Source organism: Corvus cornix, chromosome 9 (assembly GCF_000738735.6).
Source record: "Corvus cornix cornix isolate S_Up_H32 chromosome 9, ASM73873v5, whole genome shotgun sequence".
Classification (NCBI taxonomy): domain Eukaryota; kingdom Metazoa; phylum Chordata; class Aves; order Passeriformes; family Corvidae; genus Corvus; species Corvus cornix.
In genome coordinates, this window is record NC_046339.1 from 7,385,765 (window position 1) to 7,395,804 (window position 10,040).

The window sequence follows — 10,040 nt, forward strand, 5'->3', positions numbered from 1 at the left end:
GAATTAATGCAGATGTAGTTTTTGATAAGTTGAAGTACAACACACACACCCATCTTTCCAGGCCACGAGCCAGAGCAAGGAAGCACAGAACAGGTGTGGAAAAACATCTGGGTAGCAAGAAGGTGTAAGAAATCACAGCAGAAGGTAGCATTGATGTTGTACTGACTTGAATTTGTCTTGCCTGATTTTGTCAGAAGTAAGGACAAAACCAAGAGTTCTAAACCAGCTGCTCTACCTGCTAGAGCTACAGCAGAGATGTCCCAGGCAGGGACCTCTGTGTGCACTTTGTCGTAGGACTTCAGTGTTGGACGCTCAGCAACAACGTTCCCTCCTGCAGAACACACAGAGTTAAACGTTGTAGCTGAAGTGTGCACAAGTATCTCAGCTGATGGGGCAGGCACAGGAGTGGAGAAAATTAAAACAACAGGGAAAGAAAAAACCAGCTATGTTTAATAAGTCAGTAGTATTTGGCTGGGAAATAAGTACAGAAACATTCTGCATCTGGCTTGGAATGTGCAGACTACAGAACTGTGCATGGTGGTGTTCCAGCTGTCCTTCACCCTGCTTTACATGCTGATGCTGTAGCTAGGCAAAATTACTGCCCTTTGGGGGAGGTTGTAAATGCTCCCTATTTGATCCTCCTGAAGGCACAGAACAAGCTCATCCCTACTGTTGTAATGTTTCCTCAACAGCCCAGAACTCATCCACAGCACTGCTGGGGCACAGCAGGCAGCACTCACAAGATGAGATGCTTCCAGCAGCACTTCCAAGTCCAGATTCTGGGAGTGAAAGCCCTCAACCCCACTGTGTTTATGACCAGGTGGACATTAACTCTCACAGGTGCTGTGCAGTGTTTTACCATAGTGGCAGAAACACTGGGAAGATTCTTGGAGTATGACACAGCTCTCTGGCCCCAGCTGAGATCCTTACAAGCTGCTGGGTGTGAGAGGCTTAACAGGGCACAAATCCAGCTCAGGTATCCTCTGATCAATGTAGAGTTCCTGTTTCCTAATCACTCTTAAGTGCAAACCTCAGTCTGTGAGCTCTGGCTTTGTAGTGTACAATAATGTATAAAACTACAGGACTTCTATTACAAATATGGAATTTATTAAATGCTATTAAAATCTGTCAAAAACTAAAAGTTACTAAAAAAATCTGGAACATTCCAGATCCATCAGTAACACTTAACTAACCCTGTTTTTCACAAGGCAAGGACAAGGGAATACATTGTTTCCTGTGGTTTATTTCTGCAGGCAGAGACAACCACACATCTCTCCCAGCTCCTCCTGTCCAATAAATCCTCTTGGTTTTTCCACCCCCCTCCCCAAACAGGTTCACCGTGCTAATTTTAGCAGATAGAAGAGCAGCAGTGTGAACTTTAAACAGGGCCAGTTCAACAGAAATTAGGTAACAGCATGTGAATCTACCTGTGTCTGGTAACACACACTGGCCACACCAAGTTACTGCTCTCAAGCACTGAAAATATTTCTGAGTGGCAGATTTGGCTGTTTAATAAAGAACAGCTATGAAAAAATCTTTAAGCCTCACTCCCTCACGCATTTCCAAAAAAAAGTGACTAAGTCGTGAGGGAAGAACCTCCCTGGGTTTGTATTTTCAGCTTCATTTATATTAAGTCAAAGACTTACATTAGAACTTCTCTTAAGCCATTTATCAAAAATAATCATTTGCAGGGACAAACCCTCTGAATGAGTGATTTTCTTTCTCGTTCATTTTTTAGCTTGGTCTTCCAGTAGATCCTTAGCTTCATTGATTTTGGCTGCTACATATGGAGACCCACCTAGAAGAAGGAGAACCTCAAATCAGGTGAAAAAACCCAACATTTCTCTTCTGTGCTGATAATAATGCCACAGGACATGGGAAAAAAGGGCATGGTCTGAGGTTCTGCCAGTTAAAGAACAAACTGGTTGTGACTGAAGGCATCTAAGTTCACTCACAGACACTGCAGGAGCTCAGTGTCAGACCACTCGTTCCTGTTAGGCTGCTTTTAGTTTACTGCAGTGGCTTTTGCTCCGGTTTTATCAGTCATAAATGAATTGGTCACTCCTGACTTAGCAGTCTGTGGTGAATACAGAAGCACTGAAGTAACAGGTCTGCAGATAACCGTGCCAAGCACAAAGTGCTGCTGTACCAAGGGACCAGTTCAGTTTTTAAACAGGGCAAAAAATTACTTAGGGAGACTGAGACAGAATCCACACTGCAAATGCACCAAAATTGTAAAGCCATGAGGCACAACAACTGTGCTGCTGGCATATATACCATTAATTGCACTCTAATTATTTACCTGAAGCTTTAGGTCATATACAACACAAAATGCTATTTTTAGGTTCTGCATATATTCAGTAAGGTTAATTTTGAAGGTAACTTTCACTCAATATTATCTACAAAAAGCATATCCCCATGGATTATTTTAGATTTTGGTGCACAGAAGCAAGAAATTCAACAGTCACTTCAAAGGAAGCCATTTTACCTTTTAAGCGACGATTGAGAAGTCGAATGTCGAACACCAACACATGATTCTGACTCACTCAACAGAATTTAGAACAGGTATAGATGCCTTGAGTTACTCTGAGCATAACTAGATTCTGAGCCTTCAGAGTACCACAAACAGGAATATTTCATAGTTTAATGTCTTCAGCAGCTGTAGAAGGCTCAACACTTTCCATTTATGATGAACTCAAACTCACAAGTGGTACATAAAACACACAAGGGTACTCTGGGTTTTCATCTAAAATTAAGGAGGTTTTAAGTCGCATTTTAACAATTCATATTCTAATCTGATATTCACAGAAGATAAAGCAGGTAACAAACTGATCTGCTGAATCTGTCTGGTTGCTTTTAAAACATTCACACACAAAAATATGCTCTACACCCACATGGATTAAGGCACTCTAAAATTTGTTTTCACACAGTTTTCTGTGGGTTTTTTAGTAGCTGAGGTGGTTATGTATCACTCACTTCCCTACACAATTCTATTCATCTGTGTTAAAAACATGTATTAACTAATCAACATGACTTAATTTCCTTACCTTTATCTGGATGATTCAGAAGCATGATCCGTCTATGAGCTTCTCTAATTTTATTTCTGTTGGCTGTCGGGCTTTGAAAGACAGAGAAAAACTGACTTTTGACTCATGAAATTCCCCAGATTGTCAAAAGGTGTCTGAGAACAAGTGAGCACTGTCTTACCCATAAATTCTCTAGCTAATATGTATGTTTCTCTTTTCCTACTACTGATATGTAGTGTGTAAGTCCTGGAGAGGTTTCCTAGGGTTTTTCTAAAACACTGTATGCTGAAAAAGACATGCTACAGCATATCTAATAGGGTGGGGGTCATCCACACAGTTAAAAACAAACAGAACTATGTTGTAACATTTTTACTGGGAAAACTTCCCAAAGGCTGTAAGTCAAAAAACATTTGCTTGGTTTATTAAGGTAAAAAACTACAAAAACCCAAAAAATGCCACAGTTCAAAGTTCTTATTTGATAGATTTATGTATTTGGCCTTAAGTGCTTTGGCAGAGATTGCCACCATAGTCAGATCTACCATGTTCCAGAAGTGATGAGTTTATTCCAGACACAAGAAGTGGGTTTGCAGCACCTTCACACTGCATCCACCCGAAATTCCCCAACACTGACAGGAACCATGAGAAAACAGCAGTCTCGTGTCCCCCATACACAATGAACCCCAAGGCTTCCTGAAATGGCTTATTTGGATCACACGTGGCTTTGGAGTGTGCGAGGGAAATGCAGATGCCTGGAAGTCCACACAGAATTAGCTCCAACCAAGCTAAAGTGCAGCAAAGAACCCCCAAAAAGCACAGAAAGTCCTGAAAGGTCACTTCTTATTTCCTGACTTGGCAGTGACACTCCCAATGGATGCTGGGCATTGGATGACAACCTTTCCAAACAAAGCCAGCAGTGAGGAGACACCACTGCCTCCTGTTCACATTTCATTTCTGATACATTTCCTTTACCTCACTCCTAGTATTAAAGCTGCTTCTCGTTTAGTCATTTTGGGTTCAAATCCACCTCTGTAATAACCATTGAAGGCCTGAAAGAGAAAATGTGTTAGTTTAAAAACCACTAATTTCCAAGTATCAGTTAAACCCACTCATTATTGCTTTAGTAACTGCTGAGCTTTTGTCCGTAAAAATAGCAAAACTTCTTCTACACTTGAAATAGGAAATTCAGTTGAAGTAGAGTATCATTATTTAAATGATTACTTAAATTTGCCCATACAAGTTCTCTATTAGCCAATCACCACCAGAATTACTGCAATCAATTGTTGTTACAGACAAAATACAGGAGAAGATACAGCAGTGCTATAAAGAGACAACAGTCCATAGTTATTTCACCAAGTAAAATTTTAAACAAAAAGACGCTACTGATAAATAAAAACTTACAGGTTTTGGTAGGTTTTGAAGGGCTTGTTTTACCTGTGGCTCCATTTGCTTCAAAGTTTTTACTGCATAGCGACCTTGAAGAGACCAGCGTTGACTGACGTTAAGCATAGTTCCATGAACATTTAGCAATCCAGTGCAACTGGTAACTTGTGGATTAGAATGTGGAATAAACTCTTTTGGGACATAAAACAGTAAGAACGTTGATCTTTTGTTTAATTACAGCCATTAATTACTCTTTTGGCTCTCCCAAAAGAGTGTCCTGTATCAGCTATTAAACTACCTTGAAATCAGCCCTGAAGCACGGCTAAGTACACCGGGCCGTGTGAGTACAGCTGGGTTCAGAGCCCGCCCGTCCCCTACACACCTGCGAATCCGGCTGCCGCTATGGCCAGGCCGACCGCCACCATCGTGCTGGCCTGCATGGGAACGAACACAGAGTTTGTTTACTGAAGGGAAAGGGAAGCAGCCCCGCCGGCAGCGCGCACAGCGGGCCGGACACACCGCCCCCAGCCCGACACGGCACAGCGCGCTTGACACGCTGAACTGCGGGCACAGCGCTCTCGGGGACCGCGGGGACACGGCGAGGGCAGCGGGGCGGGGACCCCCGAGCTGTGCCCGACGAGGGGAACCCGGTCCGGCGGCGCCGCATTCACCGCGGGGGCTGCGGGGCCGAGAGCGGAGCCAGCGGCCTCTGCGGGCCCTCAGAAAGGGCTCGTCAAGGACGAGCCGAGCCCGCGGCCCCTCGGGAAGAGCGCGGGAGCCGCCGGGCCGGGCTCAAGCGGCCCCCGCACTCACCATGTCCGCCCCGAGCGCCACCCGGCCCGCACCGCCGCAAACGCGCCGCGGCCGCTGCCGTAAAGCGCGGGGCGGTGACGGCGCCGGGGAGCGCCCGGGAGCGGGCGGGGCATGAGGGGGCGGGGCGGGGACAGGGCCCGGCGGAGACGGGACAGGGAGCGGGGACACGGCGTGCGCAGGGTTACGGCGTTGTAAAACGTAGTACAGACCTTACTCCTAATGTAATCAAGCGATTTCGCCCCGATCTAGAGCCTTCTCGCACGCCAGATTCGCTTTTTTAAAATAAAAGTAGTCTTTCAGTTCCTCCTGAGGTCCAGTTGTGGGCTCCTCGGTACAAGAAAGACAAGGAGCTACCGGAGAAGGTCCAGCGGAGGCACAAACGGGATTTGGGGTCCGGAGCATCTCTTGTGAGGAGAGACTGCGGGAGCTGGGCCTGGTTAGTCTGGAGAAGACTGACAGGATCTCATTAATTCATATAAATATCTCCAACGTGGGGGCCAAGAGGATGGTGCCAGACTCTTTTCGATGTTTCCCAGCAACAGGATGAGGAGCAATGACCATAAACTAAAACAGAAAAAGTTTCACCTCAACAGGAGGGAAAGCTTATACACACTGAGGGTGGCAGAGCACTGGGACAGGCTGCCCTGGGAGGTCACGGAGTCTCACCTGGACGCGTTCCTGTATCACCTGCTCCAGGTGACCCTGCCTTGTTAGGGGGTTGGACGGGATCATCTCCAGAGGTCCCTTCCAACCTTGACAATTCTGTGATTCTCCCATTTTCCCGTCTTTTGTCCTGGTGCTCTGCTCCGTGTGTCTGACCGCCCCATTCGCCCGTGGGCTGCGCTCTCTCCGCCTCCTCCCGTGCTAATGGAGCCTTCCCCGCTGCGCTGTCAGGGCTGACCAGCGCGTCCGGCACCGGCTCCGCACGGGCAGGGACAGCGCTTTGATTGCTGAAGATTGCTACGGAACGAGCGAGAATTATAGGCATGGCACTTCTGTTTGAATATTATTAATAACATAGTGTCATCTGTTAATAGCACAATGCCGTGCTCCGCACAGCAGCGGAGTGCCCGTCTGTCTGTCCATTGCTCTGGATTGAAGGTGTAGGTTTGGAAACTGAGTAACACAGCAGGGAGACCACGCCAGCCTTTAGCCCTGAGGTTCTGCTGCAAACGTCAAAGCGCAAGGCCCAGAGTCCTGCTGTCTGCCTGACGCTTTGTGAAAGATTTTCTGCCATCCCCTGTGCTTGTAGAATGTGCCAGTGACCTCGGGGGCTCCCAGAGGACCCAGTAGCCAAAGCCAGCTGCCTTTTGGCTGCTTAAGGTCTAGGATTCACAAGCCCTCACACAAGCAGTTTAGTGTCAGAGGTGACCACTGGCTAAGGAACTTACAATTTTGCTGGCTCTTGCACTGGAAGACAGAATTTTCCTTCCTTGCTGTATATTTTCTGTGAGTAATGAGCACTTTGAATGTGTCATAATTTCACTTTGCGCTTGAATTGTTTTTCTCACAAAAATTTCAAGTGTGCGATTTAACATCTACTGAGGTAATGTTTGCAGGAGTCTCCTGTCTTTTTCTTTCCCTTTCATTCTAGTATCTCTACAAGGAAATAACCTGCTTTAAAAGGAATGGAAGAAAGGTCTTGGTTAAGGTACTTGTACTGTTGCACAAGTGTTTCCTGAGATTGAAGTAAAAGGAAACTTTTATGTTTGATGGAGGAATTGAATCCATTCATCGCAGAGCATGAGGCCCCTGACAGCCTGTAAGACATGTTCAAATATGGAAAGGGGAGCCAGCAAGTAGAAAACAACCAGATGATTTACTGGGGAAAAAAGGTCCCCTCAGTAAAAGGTGTACAGGTCTTGTATATAGAAGAGGATTTGGTTTAAGGATGGTTTCTTCTTTGTCCCTTTTCTATCAACAAAGGTCACTCAAAAAACCAAAACCACCAGAACCAAAAAGATGGTAATGACTTTACTAGGGTATGACTAGAATTTAATTTTTCATATCATCTGAACAAATAAGGTTTTTGCATGAGGTTTAATTATTCTTTAACCTTTTGTTAGATCCAGATCTTAGTGCCCTTCAGGAGAAAACTATCTGAAAGGGAATTTTATTTTATTTCCTTCCTCACTCTTCCCAGTCCCTGTTTAGAGAAACTGGTAGCTCTGGTGGCAAAGGGGCTTTTGCAAATTTATATTTAGTGGTTCTTTCTGTAGTGAAATTTCTCATTTTTAGAGAAAAAGGACAAACATAATGACATGTGCAAACTGGGCTGGTAATGGGTTGATAATGTACCTAATTCTTCTCCTGTGAAAGCCCTTTAAAGAAAATCCAGAAAGGGAGATCTCGGGAGGCCTCTGCATGCTTAAGAGATTTCATCTTTATTAAGGAGAAAGGAAAATTAGTGGGAAGGGCTGGTAAGAGTGGAGGTGGGATGGAGGAATTTGCATTATTGGTACATGTAATATACCAGCAACTGGACAAGACTGAGCCTAGGGGTGGAATAATTTGATTTTTATTATTAGGTAAAACAATACAGCATTTCAAGATGAAATGTCATAATTCCTTTAAAGCGTGCTGTATATATTTTTACTCTGAGACAACTCAAACTTTGTTTCTTCCCACAGTTGTGCTTCCCTCTCAGAGCTAAAGGAGAACTAGGTGTGTCCCAGCTTGGACATCACGGAGAGTGAAATCAAAGATCTGTTTGATTTTCCTGGTGAGTTCATTTTACAACACCTTATTTCTATGCATCTTCTATTGCTCAGCCTTGTGGTGGGGTATGGATGGTCATTCCCAGTAATGAGTTCTAATGGGCTCAAGGGAAACAGGTGCACTACAGCTTTTATCCCTTCTGCAGAATGTCTGTATTTGAAATCAGGAGGGAGGCAAAATTATTCAATGTTTGAGAAATACACTCTCAGTTGGGGTATACAACCTCTTATTTTGCCTGTGTTCCTAAACTATGCCCTTTCTATAAGCCAGAGAAACCCTGAAGCTTTTGTGGTTTCTTCTGTCAAGTGTTTTACCCTACTGCTTTCTTCAGGTTTCCACTCCAGGGTTAAAATGCCTCATGACAGAAGATTATATTGGAAGCTTCATCTTATAGGATGATCCAAAGCAGCTGGTACATAAAGAAACTTTTCCATTTAACAGATCCTTTCTGCAGAATTCTGGCTGTACTTTCCCTTAACTGTGTCTTCGACAAACTGAACAGAAGGTAAAATAGATAGTTTTGCTTTCAGAAGGTTTGTGGTGTAGCTTTCAAATGCCTTTAAGGCTGTTAAACATTTGTTTAAGTCAAAATCCCAGTTCTGTGTTGTCACATGCACAGCTAGCCAAACCTTACACTGCTTGTTCCTGTATGTGCAGTGACTGGACTACCAAGCTGTTAAAGGCCTGCAGACCTTCTACTTGGGGCACCAAGACACAGAATTTCTTAGGCATTTTTAACATATTATTTTTAATTTTTTAAAGATATATAATAAAAACTAAATTCAGATAGAATATCTTGGGGATTTCTTTTCCCTGTGAACTTTATTCCTGTTTTTCCCCCATACTCCACCTTCTTTGGCTATGCCAGTCTGCCGTTTATAATTTTCATATCTCTTTTCTTTTTCTTTTCATTTGTCCCTTTTCAAATTCTACTCTCTTTTTGTGTGCCCAGCATCTGTACCAGTGTACAATGCCACACTCTCTTACCTGTGGCTAAATGGCCTTGGTATATGTAGCATCACTCTGTCATTAAACTGATAATCATAATTATTAGAGCATAGTGGGTATGACACTAATTATAAAGTGAGATTCTCTCACTTGGTAAGAATGGTTGTGCATTTTCTAATCAAACAAAGCAAGCTTTCACTGCACTTTGACAGCAGGTGTGAAGTACGTGTGACTGGCAGGTGGCATATCAACGTTCATGGTACTCACAAGAGAATCTATCTGACTTACAGTGGGCATTGTTTGACTTCCTGGCTGAGTTATAAAACAGGTAAGATTGCTGGAAAGTGATGGAGGGGCAAGGTTTGTCATTTGAGTAAATGATTCACAAAACTCCCTGAAGCTAAGCTAAAGGAATACAGAATCTAGATGTATGTTTTCTTGCAAGAATTTTTGAAGTCAAGTTTAATACTTACCATTTTTACCTGCATTATTCTGGGTTATGCTTCTTATTGAGGGCCCAGTGAGGAGCATGAGAGAGCTTAACAGGGAGTGCGTCAAATGACTACGACACTGAAATTGTGCATAACAAGTGGTCTGGAAAATTGCAGATTCCTGCTGGAGTGATACTGAGCTGGCACAGGGTACTACTCTGACATGCAGCCCTTCTAGTTTCAGTGTCTTTTACCAGGGACCTGTTTGTGAAATTAAAAAGCCACAAAAAATTTTGGAGTTTATCTAGGCTTGGCTTCTAATGCACCCTGAAGTGTTCCTTCAGGTCCTGACTGTGACATCTCTTCTGGGAATCTCCCAGTTTCCATCTGAGGCTAGTACATGCATTTTAAACATTTGCAGCTGCAGCAGGGCACAGGGCACCTTTGTCCTCCCTTTTGTACCGCTAAACCAGTGTTTGCTTCCCTCACATGTGGAAGGCAAGAACACCGAAAGGCCTAGGTGTGGTATTAGCATAGTTTGTAGGAATATTATAGTGAGCTTGCAAGTTCTGGTTTTCCTTCTCTTTAGGAAAATGGGATGGAGGAAGAGGGTACAGGTATCATTGATGTTAATGCATGTCCTACAGTTAGGACCCTCCAGTTTTCCAAATCTGTACATTCTGTAAACAGCTTTTGATTTGTACACAACTCTTAGTTTTGTTTG

At 43.9% G+C, this 10,040-nt stretch overlaps 1 protein-coding gene across 1 annotated transcript; it reads right to left on the minus strand.

Annotated features, from left to right (window-relative positions):
- Nucleotides 1–1,085: 1,085 nt before the first annotated feature.
- On the minus strand, nt 1,086–5,293 carry DNAJC19 (DnaJ heat shock protein family (Hsp40) member C19). The gene is made up of 6 exons (XM_039557006.1): nt 5,220–5,293; nt 4,789–4,840; nt 4,425–4,498; nt 3,996–4,072; nt 3,048–3,118; nt 1,086–1,798 (listed from the first exon to the last, which is right to left on the minus strand). The coding sequence occupies exons 1-6, from the start codon at nt 5,220–5,222 to the stop codon at nt 1,728–1,730; spliced, it is 348 nt and encodes a 115-aa protein (XP_039412940.1). The 5' UTR covers nt 5,223–5,293; the 3' UTR covers nt 1,086–1,727.
- Nucleotides 5,294–10,040: the final 4,747 nt, after the last annotated feature.

What these genes read in the sequence shown, in the direction of transcription:
- DNAJC19 (XM_039557006.1), bottom strand. An exon ending in TTCAAAACCTACCAAAACCT is followed by an intron (nt 4,073 to 4,424) that starts GTAAGTTTTTAT and finishes TTTCTCTTTCAG; the next exon opens with GCCTTCAATGGTTATTACAG. An exon ending in TCTGAATCATCCAGATAAAG is followed by an intron (nt 1,799 to 3,047) that starts GTAAGGAAATTA and finishes TCCTTCTTCTAG; the next exon opens with GTGGGTCTCCATATGTAGCA.